The sequence below is a fragment of the Symsagittifera roscoffensis genome, chromosome 6, assembly GCF_963678635.1.
Source record: "Symsagittifera roscoffensis chromosome 6, txSymRosc1.1, whole genome shotgun sequence".
NCBI lineage: Eukaryota > Metazoa > Xenacoelomorpha > Acoela > Convolutidae > Symsagittifera > Symsagittifera roscoffensis.
The window spans coordinates 31,243,280-31,270,878 of NC_087067.1; the positions used below are offsets into that span (position 1 = coordinate 31,243,280).

Below are 27,599 nucleotides of genomic sequence, written 5' to 3' on the forward strand. Positions count from 1 at the left end.
TGGCAAAAATTTTACACGAAAAAGAGAGAAAAAGTGCTTAAGCTTCAAATTTTGGTTTCATTTTACCCTATTTCTTAACCATTCCCGCACTCAGTAAAAAGAGAAAATAATCGATTTTATTATAATTATAATCGTACTTTTAGCAAAATTAGAGTTCATTATAAGCGCCAATTTTAGATGTTTAACTGATTTATAATCCATTATAATGATAAAATTTTTGGTGACATTTTAATAAATTATAATCAATTATAATTGATTATAATTCTTACGAAAATCTCTTATAATCTATTATAATAGATTATAATCCCTTTTTCTATCTGATTTATAATCTGATAACTGATTTATAATCCATTATAATGATAAAATTTTTGGTGACATTTTAATAAATTATAATCAATTATAATTGATTATAATTCTTACGAAAATCTCTTATAATCTATTATAATAGATTATAATCCCTTTTTCTATCAAAAAATTATCTCACAAAATTCATTTTACCCTATTTCTTAACCATTCCCGCACTCAGTAAAAAGAGAAAATAATCGATTTTATTATAATTATAATCGTACTTTTAGCAAAATTAGAGTTCATTATAAGCGCCAATTTTAGATGTTTAACTGATTTATAATCCATTATAATGATAAAATTTTTGGTGACATTTTAATAAATTATAATCAATTATAATTGATTATAATTCTTACGAAAATCTCTTATAATCTATTATAATAGATTATAATCCCTTTTTCTATCAAAATATTATCTCACAAAAAAAATTATAATGGATCATAATTTAGCTATCCGGTAAAAATCAAATTTAATATAAATTTAAGCTATAAGCAGGGGCGGATCTAGGACTTTCTCGGTTGAGGTGGGCGGATTTTCAAAAAAAATTGGTCGACCTTTTTTATAGGTTGACCGAATTGATTTTATGAGCTTTCCTATCTCACTATAAGGACTATTTTACTATTTTGATCAAATTTTCTGCGCCGCGGGCAAAATTATGAAATGAAAAAACAGGCCAAAAAAGGCGTTTTTAGACAATTTTTGGAAAATTTTGATCTAAAAATTGCGCTTTTGTGGTGCGTTCGCCCCTCAAAATTAGTATGTTTTGGCACCAAAGGCGCCTTTAAAGAGATTTTAGGCTCAGTCACCAAAATGGATATCTCAAGATAGTTCAAAAGAGGAAACCCCGGCTCCTCCCCCCCCCCCCCCCCCCCCCCCCAAAAAAAAAAAACAAAAAAAAACCGCCCCTGGCTATAAGTACAAAATTACAGTTTCTTTTAGTTCGGTAACCAACTGAAAAGCGCACAAAACAAAACAAAAATAAAACGAAATGAAGCGATGACAGAATTGTTGAATAATAATGGACTATAATCCGTTATAATGTATTATAGTCAATTAAATTTGAGAAAAAAATTCAAAAAATAATTGATTATAAACAATTTTATTGTTGTTTTATTGAGTTTTATTGTTTCGAAAAATAGTAACATTAAAATCCATTTTTAATCAATTATAATCAATCCTTTTTCAAATTTATGGAGAATGACAAAAAAAATCCATTATAATCTATTATTTTCTCTTTTTAGTAGCATGAGACGATTCGATTATTTCGGCTACGATTCAATGCTGCTCACAGTTCGACTTAATAAGATTTTTTCTAGAAATTAGCGCCTGCAGAAGAAATGATTGAGAAATTGGGTAACATGAAACATACAGTTAAAGCTTTAGGATTTATTTTTCCTCTTTTTCAAGTAACGCTTGCGAGGCATGTATGATTTGCGATACAATTTTAGCATCAAGAATTTGGGGCAAAAATTTTCCCATTATCTTTTTGATGAGAGACCTGATCATTAGGATCTTTAAACTGTATTAAGAATCTTGTCAAAAACTGCTAGTTGAAAAGTCGAAATCTGTCTGGAAACAAAACAAGCTACCAGACGCATTAAAAAATTTTACAATAATCTCACTGTTCGTTTCATTTTTTTATACATTTGAAAAATAAGAAGCAACGATTGGAAAACTTCTACGTCAAATTCAATATTATAGCAATCTTATCCTCCTGGCTGCGATAGCTATCTCTCAAAAGTATGCGGCAAATCAGGAATGTCTGCTAGTGAATTCGGCTAAGCTGGTTAATTGCTTTCTTCGATCTGACGTTCGAAGAAAAAGGAAAAATTTGTGTTTGGCGAGGTTTTTTTTTGTTCAGTCAATTTTCGGCGATCGAAATCATAGATTTTAACAAAAATGTTCCCCAAATCTCCAATTGTTTTTGTAAATTCCTGGGAGTTTCTGTAAATTGCAATTTCGACCAAGTTTTGGACTACTTTATGCGCTTTAAGGAAATTAATTCATAAGGCTGAGAGCGTAACGCGATTTATTCATGAGTGTCGATTTATACCGCACAACAAAATTGTTCCAAATTGAATTGAGGCTAGCAAATCGGTCGCATTAATTTCTTACTACTCAAATTTTCACACTTGATTGTTGATATTGTCCAAAGTTTTTATATTTTCAAAATTTTATTTTCCCAAAGTTATTCGATATCGATTACTGGGTATTCGAAACATTCAGGGCCTTGCTCTGATATGCGAGCAGTTTTGTTCCAGATTAAACAACTAATTGTGAATTCAGAGGATATATCAAACGCCATCCAACCTGTCCTAGAAACATTTGATTTTCTATGTCACCTATAGTTCACAATTTTGTTGAGCGCAGATCAGTTTTTCTCAATTCAAGGCCTCTTTGCGTCTAAAACTTAACCAGCCTTACAGCAAATTCCGCCGATAGAGCAAACGATCCTGCTAAACCTTGGATATGATCCTGTGTTACTCTCAAAAAAAGACACTGTGTAGTCGAAATTCAGCCATAAAAACCGCCAAAATCAAGGATGCTGATCAGTCACTCAAACATCAAAACCGCACGTCTCAAAATGTGTTCCGAGGTTTGCCACAAAATTGTATTGAGCTTTTATGATTTATAAACCTACAAAACGTTTTTCTTTAGAGGCACTTTTTATTTTCACTGTTTAAATGTAATTTCTTTTTGGGAAATGTGATAAAGTTATTTTGTATGACATATTTAAACTACGCATTGCGGAAAATCGATTTTCAATTGCAAGAATGAGGTTCATAACGCGCAAAAACGGGCAATTCAAAAAAATGGTCGTTTTTTGCTTTTTCAAGTTTTTTTATACAGTAAAATAGTTTTGTATTATTATTTTTTTGCTTTCATCGCATAAAACAGCTGATAATTCAGAACAACGGAATCGTTTTTTAAAAAGTATAATTTTTCAGTTGATCTGAATTTTGAATAAATGCTTGAAGTTTGTTTCTGCAAAAAAAAAAGATGGGAAAGTGTTCTAAAATACTTTTCTGAATGTAATGGTCTTTTGTACTTATAAAAGTAAATATAAATACTTTTAGTGCAATAATTTTTACATTTCTTTATAAAACTGTGTATTTTGTAAATTTTAAGTGGCTTCCGCGACAAGGTAAAAACTAAATTGTCGGGGAACCCGCTACATTGCTATTTTTGTTTGATCATCTTTGCTGTTTGAATTCCATGGAAATAGAGCTAAGACACTGTATTGCTAAAAATCAAAACAAATACACGCACTTTTGATTATTCCCAAAACTTCGGGAATTGGGAACAGTTTGTGGAATCCACAGTCAAATAGTAGTATGTGTTTAGTTAAATTAGGCTGTCGTGGAATTCGCAACTGCATGTTGAACTCGCAAATTGTAAGTGGATTCGGCAAATTAAATTGAAATCCGCAAACTTTAAGCGGAAGTCAGTTAAATATGCGAAAACCACTTCTATTTGCGGAACCCGCTAATATTAGTGAAATTCAGAACCACTAGCTATATTCGCTCGTTGCCGAATCCGCAATAAAACTAATGTGCCGACAAAAGTTAAGTTATAATTATTTGTGCGCGGAATCAAAGGAAATTTTGTAGGTAGAATCCACCTTCCACCTACATATTAGACTACATTCATAGAATTATCTCTGGACTCCAGTGACCTAAAGATACCAAACTGAGCGCCTATCCGGAGCAAAGTTTGGCCCTGTATTGCTACTTTTTTTAATGTTAATTTTCAATAAAATTTTGAAGAGACTTCGCTATGTGTTTCACGAGAAAAGAAAAAATCAATGATAATATTTACTGGACAATAATACAGTTTTGGGGCAAAATACATGAATCACCAAAATTTTCAAAATTACATGGATAGACTGCTCAAAATTGGAAGATTGCTCTTTTCATTTACTTCGGTCTATCCAAAATTATTGCAGCTTTCTATATTTCGTTTTGACATTTGTTCAAAAGTTCTGTTTTTTCTATATTTTAATTGCATTGAATTGCTACTGAACAAATGCAAGGCAGATTCTTCGAATTATTTTTCTTTCAAGAATGCTTGTTCGAGCAAAATTTTAACGACAAAAAGGCAAACACTGAACTTAAATGACTAACTTTAATGAAATTTACTTGGAGTTCAGATATTTTTCAAAAATTCACGACGTTGTCCAATAAACTTCTTAAGAACTAACGAATCGTTCTGCGTTTTAGATTGCGGTCTGTGTTCGAAGACAATTTTTCTTTCTGGATATTTTGAAATTAGACTACAAGGCTCGATTATGAAAAGTTTAAGTTTATCAGAATGGTTCCATTTTTGATTGAAATATTTGTATTTATAAATCTGGTAAGACCTCGCTTCCTTAAATAAGATAACTTTATTACGAAAAATTTTTTTTAAAGAGGTTATACCGCTTATACATGCATCTTATTTTTTGACATGTTGAATAATTAATGTCAAAAAATTCGGACAGACAAGGTTACCTAAAAAGATCAATTGACCCACAATACTGATGTAAACTATCTATAACGGTGTGTGCAATTTGCGTCGAAAAGCGTGTTCCCAAATTCAAGATTCTTTCGTTTTGTCAAGATAAATAAATATAACCGCTGCTTATTTTCACCTGTGATTCTTGGATAGTTTTTTCTTTTCATTTTTCATTAAAATTTAGTTTTGTTTAAGCAAAACTATAAACGAAAACACTTGGTCAGTATTTTCGAATTGCATGCTTGTTCTTTGTTTTAGAAAAGCTCGCAACAAAAGCTTTTGGATCCAGATAAGAATCTCCTCCTATTAGTCTTTTCTCCGCCGAATTTTCGACCAATCAGAATGCAGCAAAATACAAGTCTCAATACAAAACTCTAATGCTAATGGGATTGTTTAGTACAGTGCTGATTTAAATTATCCGGACAAAACGAACAAAATTTGAATTTTCAAACGCGTTTTTCTCAAATTGGGTTAAGATTAGACAAAAAGTGAAGAGAACAAAAGTTGCTTAGATTTTCACCAAAATTAATATGGTGCCATTTTTTCTCCGAAATTCTCAACGAAAATTTTACCCCAAAAATGGGTCATTTTGGCTTTTTTCAATTTATCAAGAATTACGCTGAAACTACTTTCTTAATTGATAAGCAAAATTATATCACAGGAAGCCTCTTACGCAGCTCAACAAAGTTTAAGAAGGGTTAAATCTCCAAAAACCAGTATAAGAGAAAAAATTTTCTTTTGATAGTCAATAAATGTGATTTTTACTATAAAACCCAGAAGTTCTGTTTAAAAATAAATTTTAAACAATTTGCGCAAATTTTTGGAGTTTTAACCCTCCTTAAACTTTGTTGAGCTGCGTAAGAGGCTTCCTGTGATATAATTTTGCTTATCAATTAAGAAAGTAGTTTCAGCGTAATTCTTGATAAATTGAAAAAAGCCAAAATGACCCATTTTTGGGGTAAAATTTTCGTTGAGAATTTCGGAGAAAAAATAGCACCATATTAATTTTGACAAAATTTTAAGCAACTTTTGTTCTCTTCATTTTTTGTCTAATCTTAACCCAATTTAAGAAAAACGAGTTTGAAAATTCAAGTTTTGTTCGTTTTGTCCGGATAATTTAAATCAGCACTGTAGATCCGAACTTTGTCTAAAAAAGATTTTAATTAAGGGCAAGTTTTAAAAAACGGCCAAGCAAATATCTTTTTAAATCAACTTACCAATTTGGAGCGAATACGTTTTGGATCGTTTTGAATTTATTTTATGCGTTCTGTTTTTCGTCGCTTTCTGCTAACGGCGAATTTTACAGCGTTCCCCCTCTTGGGCTTTTTCAGTTATACGGCCCAAATTTGATAACTTACTTTATAAAGCTCGGATCAGAAATGGTTAAAATTAATCACACCCGGTCCAAACGGTATTGAAAATAAGATTTAAAAAAAGATTTGCCAGTATAAGATTTGCCAGTATAAGATTTGCCAGTATAAGATTTGCCAGTGGGCTGTATAACAGAAAAGACTTCGCATGCTTAAATCAATCAGTTATTTACAGACCAATTTTTTTTGCATGCCCTTCATATATTCTCGTCTAACTTTCAATTTTACGATTGAATGATATACCTAATGAACGTTTCAATCAGCTTCATATAGACTTCTCCATCCAAATCTCAGCAAAATATGTAAGCACCAAATTCTTATCAGCCCACGTTAAACAAGGCTTCAATGGTTAGCGAAGCATTCCTTTTTTCTTTTTGCTACTGTTTTTTAACAACCAGTTAAACTATAGCTGAGGTATAAAAACGGCGTTCAATTTCACAGTACAATAATCCAAGCTCAGAATTTTGTTACTATTATTCTTTCAAACGAACAAAGCATCCTAGAAATCTAAATAACCTAGAACAAAGCACCCTAAATGAATCTTTTCGCAATATCTGACAAGCTCTACCACTCTTCAATTCTTCAAAATGTATGATTAAGTTTTGACATCTTTTTATTCAGCTTATATCTAAAAATGGGCAAAATAAATGTCACATTTAGCGTGAAATCTTCGTAACTAAAGTTTACCAATTGCAGACTGAAATCGATCTTATGGAAATTTGTTTTATACACTAGTTTAAAAATTGCGCGCAAAATCAGGTTTTTACTCTCTGAAATTCTTGGTTTAAAAGTCCATTTTGGACAACATTAACATCGAATTTCAAATTTAGCAAGGATTTTTGCATGGACCAATCCTAGAGCCAAGAGCAAATATTCAAAACTACCCCTAATGATTTATCAGTTTTTCGTTTCAATTACTATACATTTCAATGTGGGTCTGAAAAAGTCACTTTTCCTCATCTGAGCATATAGTTTTACAGCGGAGATAGCTCCTTTTCGACAAAGCGGCCCGCACCGATGTTTCATGGATAAAAATCGATTATAATGGACTTTTATTGACTAAAAATTTTGTCTATATAATCGATTATTATGGCAAAATTCGAAAACGTAATTGATTTTTAATCCAGTTTAATCGATTATTTTAAAAAATAAAAATCCATTTTAATCGATTAAAATCCATTTTTGTTTTCAATATAATGTTTTTTTTGTACATAAAATCCATGAAAATTGATTAAATTTTGTAAGTAATGACTCTACTTTTTGAAACTTTCTGCAAAACTTGTTTGAACACGTTCATGCAGGGGCGGCCAATGTGCAGTAATTTTCCAAAGAGGGCCCAAAAATGGCAATTTGACCGTTTTTTTCAAGAAATTTGCCCGTAGCGCTAAAAATTTAAGGAAAAAAGATTAAAAAAACTGGAATTTTCAGACCCGGATTACATTGGTAAGTAATTGAAATAAGTTTTTGATACTTTCACAAATGGCAGCTCTGGTCATTTGCTCTCGGTCAAATTAAATAATTTACTGAATTTCGAAGGAAATATTGTCCAAAATGTACATTGGAAACAAGCAGTTAAGGAAATAAAAATCCAATTTTGTGTTTAATTTTGTCCAGATGTTTATCAAACCTACCAGGATCTCAATTTTGACGGTGAGCTGAATAATTATCGTTCCGACTTTTGATACGAAAGTAACGGAATATTTGTGCTCGGGGTGGGTTTTTTTTTCTTCAGACAAATTTTGACTTTTTAACTAGCCATTTTTGACGGAATTTTTATATATCATTCAAAAGGTATTGTTGCCTTGAGCTTAAATTTGAAAAGATATTTCACCTGTGATCTTTTTTCGTGAGGCTATGAGGGTTTAAAGATTGCCATTTTGGCCATTTTGACCAATTTGGGACAATTAACGCGCGATATATTTCGCTCTATTAACGCGTAAGCGAAGTTTTAATCCGTCTTAGAAATCGTTCCAAATTGGTTGAACGAAGCTTATTTGCCTTAATTGATTTGTTTCAAGGAACGAAATCTATCCTTTTGTACTTTATATGGCGTGTGGGGGGTGATGATTTTCATTTAAAAAATTTCAAATTTTAGAAAAAAAACTTTTCATTTTATTTTATTTCATTTAATTTTTTTATGTTATTACTGCTCCATAAAACTTAAAAGACAGTCGGAACATTCAGGGCTTCGCTCTGATACGAGAGCAGTCTTGTTCAACCTTTTATGATCAATATCTTCCTTTTTGACAGTGAAGTGATAGCTGCTGAATAGATCTCAAAAGTTGAAGAAAAAAAATGCATGACCTACACAATAAAGGAAGCTCTTGCTTGCGGATAAATTAAAGCATAAAACAATTTTTTTAAATTTTGTTATGCATGTTCATTGGAAGACTTTTAGACCGTTCTTTCCAGGTAAAATACAAGATCCATGAATTCCAAATGTCCAAAATTTTTAACCATAAAAGACAACACATTAATTTTAAAAAACTACGATTAGGCAAACGCTGAGTGCTTAACAATAAAAGGAAGAAGGGTTGAATTACTCATTTTGCATTAGTTAATTCCAAAGTGTAGTGATATCAATTTAAACAGGCGGTTCTGAAAATTTACTAGTTCAAAAATTTGCTCATTTGACATTTGAAAAAACGTCTTTCTGCTTTTCAATGCGTAAGCAGAGAATTATGCAGTGCTAATTTAAATTATCTGGACAAAACGAATAAAACTTGAAACTAAAAACACGTTTTTTTCAAAATAGACAAAAAATGTGAAGACAAAAAATGGTGAAAACAAAATTTGCTTGGAGTTTCAGTAACATTAATTTAGTGCAACTTTTTTTGCAAAATTTTTTTGCACTTGAATTTTCAAACGTGTTTTTCTCAATTTGGGTTAAAATTAGACATTAAGTGAAGAAAACAAGCAAAAGTTGCTTAGAACTTCACCAGAATCAATATGGTGCAATTTTTTCTCCAAAATTCTCAACCAAAGTTTTACCCCAAAAATGGACCATTTTGGTTTTTTTCAAATAATCAAGAATTACGCTGCAACTACTTTGTTAATTGATGAGAAATATATATCATAAGAAGCCTCATACACAGCCCAACAAAATTTCAGCAAGGTTAAATCTCCAAAAATTTGAATAAATTGTTTAAAATTTTTTTTTTCATCAAAGATTTTGGGTTTTATATAGTAATTCTTGATTAATTGAAAAAAGCCAAAATGACCCATTTTTGGGTTCAAGTTTTGGTTGAGAATTTTGGAGAAAAAATTGCACTATATTAATTCTAGTGAAATGCTAAGCAAGTTGTGTTCGTTCACTTATTGTCTAATTTTAAATCAAATTGAGAAAAGTTTTGATCGTTTTTGTCCGGATAATTTAAATCAGCACTGTACTTTCTGAAACTCTCTTTATTTTAATAAGTTTCATCTTGAAAATCGAAATTGTTTCAGAAGATTAACACGTTGTCCGACATAGCTTTTAACAATTTTCTTTGACAACGTCTTAAATCTGAAATAATTCTGACTTTGAGACAGTGAAATAGCGTAAAAACTGAAATCGAATTTTCACAACTGCATTTGAATTGACAAAAAGAGCAAAACAAATTGATTGCAATTTTTTGGAGAATTTCATTATTTCCTTGTTTCATGAGCACAATTGGACAATTTTGTCATAAAAAAAAGCTTTGCTATACATTTTTGAGAGCAAAAACTCAAAAAAGCCTACAAAATGGCGAACGCGAAACTTCAAAAAACTTTTTTTGATTTAAATTAAATTTGAAGGTCAGAACTATTTCATTAATTTAATACGTTGTCCGATATTTTTGTTAAAAGCTACACTGCTGGTCTAAAATTACCGGAAAAAACAATTAACATTAAAAGTTTTGAATGCGTTTCTCTCATATTGGGATAAAATTGACAAAAAGTGAAGAGAACAAAAGTTGTAAAAATTTCTTCGAAAATATTATGGTGCAATTTGATTTTCAAAACTCGCAACAAAATTTTATCACAAAATTGGGTCATTTTGTTGGTAATCAAGAATTACTCTGGAACAACAACCAATTGAAAAGAAACTCAAGTCAAAAGAAACCTCTTACACAGCTTAACGAAATTTTATAAAAATGAAGCCTTCAAACTTTGCGCAAAACGTTTGAAAATCGTTTTTAAAGATTTTGGGTTTTTTATATTTCAAAAAAAAAATTGGCTATCAAGCAAAGTAATATTCATCTATTCTGATTTTAGAAATTTGTAAAAAGTAAAAGATTTCTTTTGAGAAATTTTTCTCGTCAAATTTTTAGTTAGTTTTCGCGCAAATCTTGATTAACTTAAACAAGCCAAAATGAACCTTTTTTGGGGTACAGTTTTGGATCTGAGTTTTGGAAGCTCTATCAAAAATTTTTTTAGTGAACTACTTCTACTAGTGAAATTTTGTTATCGTCTGTTTTTGTCTAATCTCAACCCAATTTTAAAACAATGTGTTGGAAGTTTCAAATTTTGTTGGTTTCGTCGAAATAAATTGAATCAGCACAGTAAATTAGAGACGTCAATTTTTGATTAAGCTCAAGACCATTTTTCAAATTTTTCTTTTTCAAAAAACATCTGCCATGAAAATTTAAAAAAAAAAAAAACAGATTGCAAAAAAGCAAACGCGAGTTTTGGTTCATGAAAAATACCATACTTAGGCGTCGAAGCTCTCTAAATTTGGCCTGGTCAAAATGGGGTCTTTATAGTGATTTATAAGAGCTCAGAAAATCAATTTGGTCGACCTAAAACAAATGTCGACAAAATTTTGGATATTTTTTTGAAAATCCGCGTCCCTCGAAAAGATCCTATATCCGCCCTTGTATCAGATCCTACCCAGTTTTAGGTGGCTTTTTTGTCTGATAAACTTGATAAACTGGAAATTGTATACAAGTTATTTTAAAGCGAAGCATTTGTCTTTTTCGGAAACTAGTGTGTATAATTTTTTGCAACTCTCGATATTTTTTCTATCTACTGTAGATTCGGTTCTGATGCGTGTGAAATTTTTTTTATTAAAAAATTGGTTCTCTCTTGGTTCAAGTGACAAACTCATTGGTCCATCGTCGGCTTCGCGTTGCAATAACAGTTAATTTTACCTTAACACTGATTCTAGAGGCGAACAAAGGCTAGTTTATTGAGACAGTTTTCTTTGAGAAAAAACTGTATTAGTTTTTCATTTGAAACAAAAAATATCAAGCATATCTCATAAATTGAAAAACATTCAGAATTTTGTTATTCGGATGATTTATCAGTATAATTTGACTGTCTTGGCCGAGGAACAGTTTGTTCGAGTTTGCTCAGCCCAACTTTAATGTTTCGATTAGTTTGACCAAAATTTGGCATGTCCTAACTATGTTGCCCGACCATAATCGGGTACGTTTCATCTGTTTTGAAGTTCTCGACCGAAAAAAATCTGCCCGTTCCTGTTCAAACGAGTATTTTTCCCACTGCTCAGTTAAAACTTGACATGTCTCGGTTTTCTGAACTATCTTGCTGTTCCAACCACAAAATGGGAGGTGATTTTGAATTTCAATATTCCTTCAGCAAAAAACGTCAGATGGGGTCGAAAAACATCATAGTTGAACGCTTTAAATGTGATTACCCAAAAGTTTCTTCAGTTGTTTAAAAACGGTTTGAAGTTTTTGCTTTTTAAACGAAATTGAGTTTTAAAGTTAAAAGCGACAAAATTTTTCTTTAATTGTTTGCTAGCCAGGAGGAAAAAGAGTCATATTGTCTTTATAGTGTTTTGGTTAGGAGACAGAGCTTCCTATATTCACATCTGCACATATTCCAGACTTTGTCTTGATCAATCATTTCCAGACAGATCCAGGTTAATTTTGTTGTGTTCGAGCCATAATAAAATAGGCACTTTCAGCAAAGCAAAACAAATGGCGCCTTTCATCTCTTTTTTGTGACGTCGACGTCAGATATTGACTATTATTTCAAAAAAGGCCATTATGGATATTGTGTTTGGATAATCATTAACACTGTGAGCTTGGTAGTGAATAAGTTATTGTAAACATATGGCAAACTGAGGCTATGGAAACGAATTTTTAGACGTTTCTTTTTTTCTTTTTGTTGGTTTGCAGCAAACATACCAAACCGTTTTCAAATAAGACTTTGGAATTACTCCACGCGTGTTTTTATTTCCTCTTACGCTCATTTCAAATTAAACGGTGTTGTAAAAAAAAACGAAAAAGAGGAAAGAGAAGATTTTTCCTAGTTTTATGAGAGTAGAGTCCGCTTTTTATCGTTTGAGATTCGAAACTGATTACTTGGTTTTTCTTAATCTGAGGAAGCTTATTAAATTACACTTGCGGTAGCATTTGACAGTTTAATCTTTTAATAAATGGTTTAGAGTTACAAAAGCTTTTTGTCCATTTGCTCCGCGGGGAACTAACTTCAAATGCTTTGATTCTTTTATCATCAGGAACAAAACGATTTTTTTCGGAACCTTTTTTGTCCTTCCTGCTTTCGGAACTGAAGATTAGCGTCCTGTAAAACTCAAATATTTTGCCCGTTATTTTGGAAATTGCTATTTTGATTGGGCTCATCTAATCTTTGGCAACAAAAAGACTTTGATCAGCCAAACATGTGAAAAACAACAGGTATGCATTGAGTTTTTCTCTGTTTTGGCAGTAAAATCTTTGGTTTGCTTGCACTAGGTAAAAAATATGCTTGGCTGGCTGTTATTTAGCTAGGTGAGTTCGAGTAGTGGTAAGCAAAACCAGTATCTATTTCTTTATACATGCAAACAAAATTTGCTTTATTGTCTTTTTATATGAAAAATTAGAGAGCAAAAAAACGCACTCAGAGCTGATGCATCTTTTTGACAAATGGTATCGTTTTATGTGCGGTAGAATCAAGAGTCTGGCATTTACTATACACGTAATTTTTTTTCTGTACACAGGTACGTTTTTTTCGAGCTAGATTCAAGATTCAAACAAGTCTCAGCTGTATTCAAGCCAGCTTCAAATTGTGTGTTAATCAATTAATCAAAGGTTTAGTTAATTATTTAACTAAACGCGATCATATGTATAGATATGCGTAAACTAATCAAATGGTATTTTTAAATGCGTGTTTGTTGTTAAAATTAGAAACTATGGTTAAAAGCTTCGGAGATTTAATAAACCAAACTGAACCAACAATACTCAAGTAATTAAACTAGAAAACTTCGCGTTTTAACGTTTTCTTTTCATTTACACGGTAAAATTTATTAGGTGATCAAATCTTACCCAGTGCTTTATAATGTCTAATACTCCTACCGATGAGAATGGCTGGCCCGAGGTGGATTCGAACCAAACTCCTCGGGAGGAACAGAAAGCAGAATCTCCCTCGTCCCAAACTCCTCGGGAGGACCAGACAGCAGATCCTCCATCGCGCCAAAACAAATCAGCGAATGAAAACAAACCATTAAACCAAAATGGTCATTCGGTTTTAAATGGAAAAGCAACGGAAGCTGAAAAAAGCGCAGAGAACGAAGACGAAGTGGATGACTCGTGCAATGCATGCAATTGCGCCTGCTTAGAAAATTGCAGCAACTTCATAACGAGCAAAATCGAAGCCTTCTTTTTCAAGTAAATTGTTTTAAAATTGTTATTCCTAAAAATTCATCAAAAATTTAGTTTCAAAAGATTGAAAATAAAGCTAAACACAATCAAAAAAATAATTGCAGTGAAAATAAAAAATAATTTAAATTTGCAAGCTCGCACTTCGAAGAAAAATTCGTTATGTTCATGATTTTGAGATTAGTTTATAACATGCCTTTTGTAATCCGATTATTCTAAATTATTCACAATATGCAGAGACAATTGTGAGAAATGGGATGGAAGGAGTGCAGTGGAAAATAAAGGTTTAGAAAAAATGAGGTTTGAAAAGATATTCAGTGATGCCGTTTAGGGTTGGCGTATTCAATGGTAAGCATCCCTGGGCGGCAATTCTAATTGGTCTGGCTTTCTTCCTCCTGCCCCTGCCTGGATATTACTTCTGGTACGAGGAGACAGACGCCGCCAAACTATGGGTGCCACAGGATTCCAGGTGTGTTACAAAATTCGTTTTTGAACCGTCACCGCAAAGTTGATTTTGTTGCTCACTTTCCGCCATACTTGTTTCCAAAAATTTAGCTAGTAACTAGAAAGCAAATACGTTTATTATACTATCAAGAATACCAATAAGGAAAAATTAATTTTAAATCTGCTTTTTAATAACCTTATTTAGCAGCTCAATTTCGTAATTATTTTCTTTCGCGTTTTTTCTTGACCGGTTTTCATGGTCTTAGAGCTTCTTCCTCTTAGAGTTTCATAATCAGTGGTGTGCCTACTATGCATTGAAATGCTTATAAGAGAAAAAATTGATTTTTTTGTGACTGGGTTTGAATTTGTAGGGCCATCGATGACAGAGACGCTTCCTCCGTATGGTTTCCTGCACTGCTCCGGGTCTCACAGGCACTGATAGTGTCCAGTAATGTCCTCACGGCGGATATCATGCAGAAGGCGCTCCAGCTGGACCAGAATATCAAGGTTTCTATTATTTAGTCTCCAATTGGTCTACTTTTGACATGATTTTTGAAGACCATGATTAAATTTTGGCTCGTCTATCCTTTTCAATTTCTGTCCCATGCTTTCCACGTTATTGAACATCTTTGCTTTGTTCTCTTTTGCAATAATCTTTTGTGACGGTGAATTAAAGAGACGGCTGGATAGATGTCGTGGTTCCTCTGGAGCCAAACTGCTAGTTAATTTTACCTTGTTGAGTATAATTTAATTATAGGCTGTGTCTGTGTCCATAAACAGTAGTCTGGATGAAACTTACAGTGGCATCTGCTACAAGGCTGGACCCTACTGTCTACAGGCTTCATTCCTGGCAGCCTGGAACTGGGACAGTACAACTGTTAGCGGATTAAGTGACAACGATGTTGTGAATAAAGCGAACGCGAACCCACTTTTGAGGTCAGTTTTGGAAACATTTTTTTCAATGAAGTAACCTTGAAGCAACCCGGGTTGAAGTGGTCGAGTCACGATTCGACCAAAAATTCAACGATTCACGGTTTTCAACTCACCGTGATAAAAAAATCTAATGCTAAAACTAAACTATTTGAAAGCAGGTTAGGAATAAGTTAAAATAAGTGAGTTACTTAGTTGTTAAAACAATAAATAAAAAGTGAGGACATTCACTCCCAAGGCCTCGTTTAGGTGAAAGGTGAGATAAATACATGCTAAAAGACTAATTAAATAAGTAATTCAAAAATCAGACCAATGCAAATTCGTAACCTCAGGCGAGAACGAGGAACGAAAATATAACAGTATCAACTGTCTAAATTCAGTCACTAACGAGCATTGCGTAAAAAAATACAATTAAAATTAGTGTTCAAGATCATTCGGACGGAATAAAATAGTAATTAAGCGATGTGCTGAATAAGATGGAGGGTTCTCATGCTTCAAGGACCGAATGCTTGAAAAATTTCAACCCATCAAAATCGCTAAGCGTTTCCATTGGCTAAATGCCTTTCTCACAAAATCGAAGCCAATATTAACTGAAAATGTGTTAAATCTGTGGAAGATAATCAAACATCCCGGGTTGAGCTCCATAGACCGAAAATGCTAATCATACAATTTAATACACTTAGTCTATGGAAAAATGCTAGTCATACAAATTTCATACATTTCTGCAAAATGAGTTTAGTCGAATTTCAAAGGTATTTTATAGTTAATTTGGTATCGAAATTGGTATCTCTTCATAAAAAAAGGAAAAAAAATGGTATGAAAAAAAATGCTAACCATGCAATTTCCATATATGGAAATTGTATGATAAGAATTAAAAAAAAAATTGTGAAAAAAAAGCTTTGAACAATCAATTCAACTGCTGGCAAATAATTTAAGTGTTTTTTGGGCTGCTACGACTGAAAACTTTGACTTTTTTTGTTTTTGTTTTCTGAAAAAAAACACCAGTCATACAATTTCCATATATGGAAATTGTATGACTAGCATTTTTTTTGATGGCGACGACAAAAATTTTTCTAAGTATTTTTGAAATTGAAATTTTTTTGTGTTTTTTTTCAACCGCAAATTGATTTTCGTATTCAAACAAACATTTTTTGAAAAAAAAAGTTTGCATGCAAAATTTAATTTTTTGTGTGTATAACGTAGTCCTGGATATACTAATATTGGATTTTTTTCCTTTTCTCTTCATAACTTTTTTCAAAAACGCAAAACTCCTCTTTCTTTTGTATGACATGTTTTTGTATGCCTTGATCAATGTCTGGTAATTTAAAAAATCAAATTTTAGAAATAATCATCTTTGAAAACTATTGCCAAAATTTAAAGGTTCATTACTTTCGTTATATTATTTGTCTGAGACAGAAGTAACACAAATCAGGCTGTTTCCAATGCATTTTTAATGCGAAACGGCCAAACCGTTGGTTACTACGTTTGAGTAATCAAGGTTTATGTCATTTGTGTTCGGTTACGAACAACCAAAAAGTTTTGGGAAATGAAAATGTAAAAAAGCAATATTTTTGGTTTATGGAAAAATGCTAGTCATACAATTTCCATATATGAAAAAGTACTAATCATAGACCTTTCATGCAATTTTCTGTACGTAAGGAATTGTATGGAAAGTGTATGACTTGTATTTTTTCATATATGGAAATTGTATGACTAGTATTTTTGGTCATCCCGGGATATTATAAATTGCGGGTTACAAGCGCAATACTATTCAGATAATCATCAAGATTAATGAGGTCAAAGTCATAGGAACTTTTCAGTCTTGAAAACTCATCTGTTTATTATCTAATCGGTCAATAGTAACACTATAGGCCTGGATTTATTTTCTTTCTTTGAGATTTTCGAGATTTACCTGCGATTTTGATTGGCTGAAAGTAAGCTAAAATTAACTTCAAGGTGGCGTCCCTCATGCTTGAAGGACCAATTGCTTGAAATTAATTTTAGTTTACTTTCAGCCAATCAGAATTGAGTATTCAAAATCTCGAAACAAATCGCGAAAATCTCAAAGTAAGAAAATAAATCCAGGCCATTAGTGTTAATATTGACCGATTAGATAATAAGCTGATATGAAAAATTCTTATTATTTTGAACTCATTAATCTTGATGATTATCTGAATAGTATTACGGTTGTAACCCGCAATTTGTAATAATTTTGATAATTTTCTACTGATTTAATACATTTTTTGTTAATATTGACTTCGATTTTGTGAGAAAGGCATTTAGCCAATAAAAACGGTTAGCGATTTTGATTGGTTGAAATTTTTTAAGCATTCGGTCTTTCAAGCATGAGAACCCTCCCCTAATTTCAATCATTCGGTCCTTCAAGCATGAGGGACGCCACCCTGAATAAGCATGATTTATGAAATTGAAAAAAGCAACTTTTAAGATTGTACAGTTCTGCACAGTGCATAAGCTAACCGGACAAAACGAATAACTTTTGGAATTTCAAACGCATTTTTCTCAAATTGGGTTAAAATTAGACAAAAACGGAAGAGAACAAAAATTGCTTGAACTTTCACCAGAAATAATAAAGAGCATTTTTTTCTCCAAAAATCTTAACCAAAAAAATGGGTAATTTTGGCTTTTTTCAGTTAATCAAAAAAACGCTGAAACTATTTTGTTAATTGATGAGAAATAAAAATCATAAGAAGCCTCTTACACAGCCCAACAAAGTTCTACAAGGGTAAATCTCCAAAAACCTATATAGGAGAAAATATTTTTCCGTGATAGTCAAGAAACGTGATTTTTCACTATACAAAACCCAAAATCTTTGCTTAAAAACAAATTTTAAACAATTTACTCAATTTTTTGGAGATTCAACTTTTCTGGAACTCTGTTGGACTGTATAAGAGTTTTCTTGTGATATATATTTTTCATCAATTAACAAAATAGTTTCAGCGTAATTTTTGATTAATTGAAAAAGCCAAAATTACCCATTTTTAGGTAAAATTTTGGTTGAGAATTTTGGAGAAAAATTGCACCCTATTAATTCTGGTGAAAATCTAAGCACTTTTTGTTCTGTTCATTTTTTGTCTAATCTTAATTCAATCTGAGAAAAATGCGTTTGAAAATTCGATTTTGTAAGGTTAATTTAAATCAGCACTGTAGCAACCGTAATGAATCAAACAAAAAGTTAACAAATTGAAGGTCTTTAGGTTAAGTTTTATTCCACGCAAAAACTCACGGAGTTCGAATGTAAAACAACGGAAGTCTGAAAGGGTGTCAAATTGCGCCAATTCTTCTCTTGAAGAATGAGTTGTGGATATGCCTGAAATTGCGTCATCGATGTCGAGCAATTCTGTCAATGGTTGATTTATAGGAGTAGCGATCGGGTTGTGTGGGGTGTCTACTGGTTCGATAGTCAAATAGTTGTCAACATACGCTGGAGTAATATTGTTAAAATGTAAAAATAAAGCGGCACATTCCTTTTGTAATAAGGCGGCAGATTCATTTGACAGAAGCAGAGGTGTCTGTAGATTGGTCAACTTTGATTGAGTTGTTAGTACTTCCGATTTGATCTTCAACTTTTATAAAGTACCTATTACCAAACATCTCTAGCCGGCCAGCATTTCGTGGAGATCTACGTAAATCGATGAGAGGTGGGTAGTTCGAGGAATCCACAACCTGGAATAAGAGCATCTCTCCGTCGGTTCACTCCCAGAGTGTTTTCGATTTGTACTTTTTTCGTGTTTTGAGTGAAGTTTGAATGTTGTTTCCATTGAAACCAGCTGGTATGATGCAGATTTGGCATTTAATCGTCTATGGTTTAGCTAATATCTCAGGCTTAATCTCAGCATATTATAACTTAAGTCAATATTATCCGGCTCTGAGTATTTGTGGACAAGTTGTGAGTTCGGTCTGAGCTTTAGTTTTGGCTTGTGGTTTTCCTTTGAAGGCTGGTGTGGAAGAAGAACCCTGGATATTAGAGCTGTCCGAGGGATGACACTGTTTGGTTTTCTGCTGGTCGTCTAAAACGATATAGTCGGATTCTTTTTCTGTCCTCTCTTACGTATTGCGACATTGTGTTAGCGTAAAAGGGAAATGAATCAATACTTCGAAAGTTGCGCGGTTTTAACGAGCCTGTTTTGCTTAGGATCATATCAGTTTTTTGGATAATTTTTGCTCCGGTCAGTTTAATTGTAATTTTTGAGTAATTTACTATTTCAGCGGTAAGGTCAACGTAACGTGACCTTTAGTTTCCCGCTGCTTTTGTTTGTTTCTCTGAAACGTAAACTTTATCCGTCGGATTGCAATTTTTCTGTGGTAGAGGTTCATCGGTCTATCCGTTTTCAATCCCGTCGTCTGTTACCCAGTTTAACTCTCTATCCTTAGAGATGATTGGTTTCTCTTGCCTAGAGAATCAATTAAATTACCTGGAGCTGAGAATTTTTATATAGTGTTCGTTTTTCTTCAAAATTTTTTTTGAAAGGATGACATGTGATTGCTTACTGAAATTTTAAAAGAAACTTCCAAAAAATGAGAAAAATTTGAGGATAGCTAAAGTAAGTTCTGAAGACTGCGAGAAATTTCGTTTTTACAGTATTTACGTTTTTTTTTCTACTAATCCGTTGGATCTATGATCACCAACAAAACAGTTTATTAGTTTGATTTTAATTGTGCCACAAAATAAATTAAATTCTTTGCTAGCAAAGAAAAAAGCTTGGTTTACATTAATTGACTGTGGCATACATGAAATTGAATGTGATCTAGAACTAATCTATAACTGTGTTGTAAAAATTATTTTAAGTAGTTTTTGCGGAGAGGAACTTTAAAGAACGATCTATACAAAAGAAAAGGTAATGTTTTGTGTCCCAAAATAACTCTAAAAATCTGCAAAGTTTAAGTCAATCTCTTGGTTTAGTTCTATAAGTTCTGTTTTTTTATCCGACAAAAACATTTGGTAAAAGTCTATCTAACCAGCGTGTTCATCCTCTATAGTTTGTTTCATTACTAGGTTTTGTAGGCAGGTGGAAAGGATCTAATGGTCAGTAATAATCTTAAGACTGGAGCCGTATTAGTAGTTTTTACAAAGTTCAACTGCCCATACTACTCTTAATATTTCTATTTCAATTGTTGTTTGATTACTTTGAATCAAATGCACTTAAAAATTTCGACACAAAAGATACTGTTTTTCAGTCACTTCCTTGGAGTCTATCTTTGATGCTCCAAGACTGTTAAGTGATGTTTTTGATTTGACCTTTGGTGGTAATTTCTTGTCAAAAAGAATGTTTTCCTTTAAAATCACTGTTTCTGCCTTTATTTTTTAAAACGCAATATTGTGAATTTCGTTTGATTGGAATTATGTTTTTTTTCCGAAAAACGTCCTAATTTGGATTAAAAACTCCTAATTGCGAAGGTTTAATTAATTGAAGAAATTACTATCAATTCAATCAGTTTGAAAATAAAGCAATTGATTTTTTCGTGAAAAAAAAAATTTTTTTTGCTCCTCTCTTGGCAAAGTTGTAAATATGTACAGTTGCTAAATTTTTGTTTAAAAATAGCTTATGTTCAGAAATTTCTTCTGAAGAGGAAATCAAAATGTCGCTCTAACCCCTTGGAATTCATTGGGAATATATTACAATCCATGAAAACCAGTCAAGATTTGACAAGTACCGATTTTATTGCCACCAACGAAGCTAAACGGGCATTGCTTGCTTTTAAAATGGTCGAGGGCCAATTGACTATAGGCGTTCTATAAATTTAGTTGAAATTTTTTTACCAGCTGCTCCTGGACGCATGGCTTTCGATATTTGTTCTTGTATGTCTTTTTGTTTATAAAATTGGAGCGTAAATCTAGTTTGAATGATTTTTTGCAGGTTATGACACTAAGGCTAATAACGTGTCCTTCGGATCTTAGTCAAAAAATGTTGTCTTTAATTGAGCCTAATAAATGAACAGGTACTCTTTTTCGCTTTAGTTAAGTGAGATCTTATGACTCCTGGGAATATGTTAAATTCATATGATTATATATTTTTACAATCCAAAGACACAAAATTTTAAAAAAATTTTAAAAGAAATTTCAAGGAATAGGAGGATCACATAAATATGACTGAGTTTCTGGTTTCTGTCGATATGTGGTAACGAAATGTTCCTGGAGTTCAACTTTTGGAAGATTGTCAGTTCCGAGAACATTTTTTTGTATTCTTCTTGAAAATAGTAGTCTTTTTTATTCGTTGAAGATTATTTCAACTGTAGGTTTTCCAATTATTTTAATAGCTGTGTCAGTAAAACACATAAAAAGCCGTTGATAGCTTGATCCACAGCTTTTTTGGCCTAAAGATCTCTCAATTTAAGTTCTTGTAAAATCCTTTATTTTCAAAAAATTAACATTGCTGGCAGAGTCGACTTGGATAATTGGGCATACCTGGTTTTTATATGCCAGGGAAAAATTTAACAATTTCTTCAATTTTTTTGGTGTCTTCGTCGTAAATAGTCCTAACCTTTAGATTAGATTAGTCATCGTTTTCGCTATAACCGGAGGTGATAGGCGGAGTAGTTAAAGGATTTCCTTCCATCGGATTGAGCAGAAGATCTATATCGAAATTCACCTTGGCTATGATTGTTATTTGGAATAGTTGGAAGGTCTTTTGTAGGAGTCTGCCAGAATTGTGGAATTCTTCTCACGCCAGATTCAATAATGCCTCACTGCGCCATAATAAAAAATCTAATGCTTAATTTAAAAGGTTAGCAAAAAGCTTAAGCAATATATAAAAAGTGAGAACGATCACTCCGAAGGTCAATGTCAGAAAAAACCTGCTAAAAGAGTATTCAACTAAATGATATAAAATCAGATCAGAACACACTGAAACCGTTAAGCGAAAGCTTCGGTCGAATCAAAATTGAACTATCGGTATATATAGGGTCATATAATTTTGATAGTTTTGATAGTTTATATTTTAAAATGTTTTTTCATAGAGCAAAAAAAATGTTCTATTTGATTGAAGTCAACCGTCAGTGTGTATATTGAGCGAGACACAAGATCGAATGGTTGCTTGCCGCAAACTACAATTTCAGGGATGAGAGGAAGAATCTTCCGCGTTTTTCGATGATTACCAGAAACCGAACATTGAGACATGATCGCTCATTGTTAATTGAGAGGTTTTCTTCTTGAATTTCCCTTACAGAAGTAAAACTGAATATACTTAAACGCTACTTGCTAAAAATTTTTAATAAAAATGTCTTCAAGCGGTTCAAAGACTAACTACCGCTTTCCTAATTTGGTCAGCGTTTTTTGTACCCGCTGTTACTGCTCGCGGATGAATTCAAGTTTGACGTCATTCGATTTTTTTAATAAAAAATTTTTATGAAAACAGTTTCAAATAAATACTTGAGGAAGATGAACGAATTGTAAAGATGTTATACAACAAAGTTTGAATTTTGATAAAAAACAGAAAAGTTTGAATTTTTCTAGGTTAATTTTTTGTAGAAAATTCTAATCTGGCTGAAATCTTTTATAGGCAGCAAACTATGCGAAAATATACATAGTTTACTAACAATAAAAAATTTCAGCCACTTTAGGTTTTTCCTAAATTAGCCCGGAAAAAATCTAGTTTAAAAAGATACCGTTGAATGGTCTTATTATAACATTTCAGCCTCGAAACGAATCAACCGATGAGCCTGGATAATCTGCTTGGTGCTCTTGATGGATCGTCACCCTCCATTGTTGGAGCCAGTGCCATGACTATGACCTACTATGTGGCCACAGTGGACTTGGTCGACTCAGAGGTACGAGCTACAAATCATTGAAAGATGAGAAAAAAAATTGAAATGTAACCTATTTGTATTTTCAAGTCTAGATATTTCAAATATGACAACAGAAGATACTACTTTTTTTGTGAACTATTTAAGGGAAATGTCCAGTCTTCAAAAGTACATACAAGCATCTGTTCTCTTTGCCCATCACTATTTATCTATCCCATTTATGTATCCTCTCTGTCTTTTCATTTGAAACACAACACTTTTTCACAGATAATAACTTTTCAGCTCTCTCTGCTCCTTTTACCACAACAAAAAAATGAAATGCCGAAACAGTCTCATATTAACTTAGAATATGAAGTTGTGATTTGGAAAGGTTGTTCCAAAAAATACTCAACTTTCATAGTCGTGAAGGTACTGTTCAAGAAGATACAAGACTGACTCTACGGAATGAAATGTTTGCGTGTTTGTAGCCATACGTGAAGGACTGGGAGTCTAAATTCCTGGATGTGTGTGAGACGAGCGTGGATGGTCTGCAGGTGTACCGGTTTGCATTCAGGAGTCCCACAGACATCGGCAGTGGGGCTGTGCAGGACGATGTGCCGTTCCTGTTCGCGGGATACGCCCTCGTCATCTTGTTCCTCTTCACTACCCTCGGAAAATTCAACTGCAAGGACCAGAAGGTAACACGGAACGAGTTTAGGAGTTTTAAAGATAACATTAATAAAGATTTCTATAAAGATTTCTTCCACGAAACTACAATTCCGTCATTTTGATGCAAACTGCACCTCGTGTATCTGAAAAATGTTTATTCAGGCGGCAGTTTTGATTTCAGAATCAGCTACCCTATTGGCAGTTTTCCAGCTACTCTCAATTTTTATATATTAGTAACATGAACTGTTTTTCTTTTTCATATTTCAATCAAATTTTGAGAGGTTGTTTATTTGTAGGTCTATCTGGCAATGACGGGCATTCTGTGCGTGGTTCTGTCTATCTCCATCTCATTCTCCTCCGCCTCGCTTTTCCAGATGGACTATGGACCCATTCACTCGGTCCTACCCTTTCTGCTACTGGGTAACACTCATGACACCCTTTTTCAGAGACTGAAGCAAAAGTTGAAGCTTTTTTTTTACCATAAACGAAACTTCCAAAGACAGAGCTATAGTTTTTGTGTATAAATAACTAATTTTGCATCCGAGTCCAGAAATGACTGAAATGATTTTTAAAATTTTTTTTGTTTTTTGAATGATTTTTTTAACCTGAAATGAAACAAACGATTGGCACAGATTTCGTCCTACTACAGATTTTGTCCTATTTATTTAGTTAACAAATTTCGCGCCATACAGATTTCGTCTCATATCCAAGATTGTGGGACGAAATCTGTGTACGCTACGAAATCTGTTGAAATTGAAATGGCACGAGAGCTGTCTGGGACGAAATCTGTCAAAGCCGAAACAAACTAAACAAAACTGCAAAAATTGGAGGTAGAAATCGCCAAATTAACATACGAGTTTTTAAGTATCAATAGGTTATGATGATTTTTTGTTTAGGAGTAATGAACTTCGTGAGTGCTCTTATATGTCTTGCTGATTTCTTTTTCAGGAAAAAGTCTTAAAAATTGTTGACGCCAATTTTGATATTTCGCGGTTTGACTTGTATTTTCTTTTAAAGTTCAGCAAAATATATGTTTTGCGTATTGATCTAGTTTTGTCAAATTGTGTTAATTTTTACAAAAAATGCCCATCATAAATTGTTTTACAAATTCAAAGAGCTTTAGAGCTTTACGGCCATCTGCTTTTAAAATTTCTTTCAGTTTTCTTGCGTTTATTACTCTTTTCCAACTATTAGCTGACTATGTTTTTTTCGGTTTTTTCAGAAGGCCTTAAAATATGTTCACGCTCAGAATTGATTTTTCACGGTTTGATTTTTGATTTTTTCAGCCAAAATATAAAAGTCGCAAAAAACCTGGTCGACTTCTAGTTTCGAAAGTGAATTCTAATTTTTAGGTTTTCCTAAAAATGCCTTTTGATCCAGTTTTCTCAAATTGGATTACTTTTATCAAAAAAGTGCCGATCATAAGCTCTTCTTGAAACTCAAAGAATTTGAAGGGCATTTATTTTTTTCTTTAACATTCGAAAGTCGAGATTTTCTTAAAATAAACTAGTCATTTTTTTTTATTTAATTGCGTTCATTCACTCTTTTCCAACTGTCTGTTGGCTATGTTTTGAAATACAAAATTGAACAGTTTCCAAAAAACAAGCGACTTTTTTTTATGTTTCCTTGCGTTCATTGACTCTTTGCCAATTGTCTGTCGGCCATGTTAAAAGAATTAAGTAAAGTAGGGAGGTCAGCACCAATTGTATAATTTAGTCTGAAAGTCAAATAGTTCAGAACAGTTTTTCTCGACCCCAACTTGCTTATACAGTTTTTGAATCCAACTCACACCCAATAGGGCCATAACACGATATAACTATTGACGCCGAACAGGTTTCCTTTGAGATAGTAAAAACCGTCGGGGAAAAAATCTTCCAACCGCATAGCTTCTTCAAGCTCCCTTCAAGGGGGTTAGTCGGAATAAAAGGATATTCAGTCACGGTGCAAGTGGCACAAAATATTTTGGTCACAGTTTTCATTGCATTTTTTAATGTACAAAAAGAAACATTTTTATAAATGGTTTTTTTTGGACTCCAAATCAAACCAATTGGATTATAAGGTGAATTTATTTTGACTCCTTATGCATTTTCTCTGAAGTCCTTAAAATGGGGTTAAAAGCACTACGCCATAATGCCTTCAAGTCGCCTTGTCTTTCATTTAGTCCTGCCACTTCATCGTACCCCTTCGTCTTGATCGGAACATAAAACAAGGCGAGCTATGCCAGAAACAAGAATAAATTTATGGACACCTAATTTTTCAGCATTCATTTTTGTACAGCTGCTTGGACAATTTATCAGCATAAAGCCTTAGACTCTAAGTGTTTTCCGCTTGCAACTTATTTAGCCGCTTGTTCAGGTATTGGCGTTGACGACATGTTTGTATTCGTGTCTGCTTGGGAGAATCTGACCCCTCGAGAGAAGACACTTTCTCTGCCCGAGCGAATCGGATACATGACCAAACACGCTGGAGTCTCCATTCTGATTACGTCACTGACCGACTTCTTGGCTTTCCTGATAGGAGCAACAACCGTATGTTACATAACATGCGCTCTACTATGTAATCATTACTTAAGATAAAAGATAACTGAAATAACAGGTGTGCTTTTAGATCATTCCAGCTTTACGTTCGTTCTGTGTCTTCGCGGCTATGGGAATTCTGGGCATTTTCTTCTTGACTCTCTTCCTCTTTTCGGGAGTTCTCGTCTACGATCAGAGAAGGGTGGACAATGGAAGGAATGCGTGTTGCTGCTGTGTGCCCTTGGGAGATGACTACCAACCCAGTCGTTGTAGTGAATCTTCCATTTCGGAGAAGATTTTCAGCAACTATGTTGCCAAAGGTCTCACTTTCTTGCCAATCAAGGTGAGCAGCAAGCTGACTAGCGCATTTTGGGCATTAGCCAAGACTTGTGTTATGCTTTTTCTCTTTCAGTGAGAACTTTCAAAGTTTCTTTCAAAACTTCAAAGTTTGTCTCAAAACGTTTGCTTCAAAACAGGTTTTGAAGCTTAGAAAATTTTCCTGAAATATTTTAATCGAATTCAGGAACGCTCGATATAAGCCAAAAAATTTATGCAGTTGAAAATGCATGCTGAAGCTTCAGGCTCAAAAAAGTTTGAAAGATAAAGAGAAATTTGAAACACAATTTGAAAGAGTTATCGTTTTTGTAAGTATGGTAAGATTGTTCAGCTCTTTTGAGTGGGTCAGTTTGCTGGAATAACTTACCGCATCTCTTCGCTGCTGTAGATCATTGTAGTGCTGGTCACAGTGGGACTGCTGGGAGCTGGGATTGCAGGCGTCGCCATGATCGAACAGGACTTCGACCCCAACTGGTTCATCCCTGAAGGGAACTATCTGTACGACTATTTGGAACAGTCCGAAACATACTTTCCAGGAGACGGAGATGATGCATATGTATTCTTCGGTTAGTCCACCTCCACCATATAGACAATTAGAGTTCAGGGCAGTATCAAATTTAATGGGAGGGGGGGGGAGATCCTTTTGTCGAAAATACGACCCCCACATTACCTAAAGGGTCCATCATGTGGTACAGCTATGTTGAAAGAGTACATCCATTTTTATCCGCCTCTAATGTATACAAAATTTGAGGAAGAAGGGGGATGATGAAGCTCGCACTGAAAAATACAATTTGTGTTGAAAATTGTCTCAAATACTCAAAAATAGGATCTTTCTAAGATAAGAGCCCTCGAGAAAACCCTAGATCTGCGCCTCGTTCAGGGTCCTACCTAAAAAAAAATACCATAAAATAGTGGGAAATCAGCTTGAAGCTGTTTTAGGTCCAATGTTTTTTCGCTTCCAGACTTTTTGGCAGCAAATTTTGATTAAAACGGGTCTCGAGATGATGAGCAAGGACAAAAGAGTCTAGTTTTGTAAATTATTTTGAGGACTTTATAACTAACCTTGGATTCGCAGTTATGAAAATAGAGCTCTTTGGCAGATATTTTTAAGAAGTAAAGAGTGGCCTAGATATAAGTTTGCAAAATATGCCCTTTTAGTGTTTTGAGATAAA

General features: G+C 33.3%; 2 protein-coding genes across 7 annotated transcripts in view; both read left to right on the forward strand.

The window, feature by feature from the left end:
• The window catches only part of LOC134848911 (protein SET-like), a 229,324-nt gene that overhangs the window by 20,088 nt on the left and 181,637 nt on the right, over positions 1 to 27,599 (forward strand). The gene's annotated exons all lie outside the window — the stretch shown is intronic.
• The window catches only part of LOC134848906 (protein patched homolog 1-like), a 34,800-nt gene continuing 13,799 nt past the window's right edge, over positions 6,599 to 27,599 (forward strand). Inside the window, exons 1-11 of one of the 6 annotated variants that reach the window (XM_063866451.1) lie at positions 6,599 to 6,798; positions 13,445 to 13,801; positions 14,124 to 14,261; positions 14,608 to 14,743; positions 14,994 to 15,172; positions 22,819 to 22,951; positions 23,395 to 23,604; positions 23,872 to 23,995; positions 25,931 to 26,103; positions 26,183 to 26,434; positions 26,816 to 26,993. In XM_063866451.1, the coding sequence (XP_063722521.1) occupies positions 13,473 to 13,801; positions 14,124 to 14,261; positions 14,608 to 14,743; positions 14,994 to 15,172; positions 22,819 to 22,951; positions 23,395 to 23,604; positions 23,872 to 23,995; positions 25,931 to 26,103; positions 26,183 to 26,434; positions 26,816 to 26,993 (1,852 nt within the window). In that variant the 5' untranslated portion in view covers positions 6,599 to 6,798; positions 13,445 to 13,472. Of the gene's footprint in view, positions 6,799 to 12,307; positions 12,833 to 13,035; positions 13,135 to 13,211; positions 13,802 to 14,123; positions 14,262 to 14,607; positions 14,744 to 14,993; positions 15,173 to 22,818; positions 22,952 to 23,394; positions 23,605 to 23,871; positions 23,996 to 25,930; positions 26,104 to 26,182; positions 26,435 to 26,815; positions 26,994 to 27,599 lie in introns of those variants that run through there. The other 5 variants (XM_063866449.1, XM_063866450.1, XM_063866452.1 and 2 more) reach the window with 5 other exon arrangements.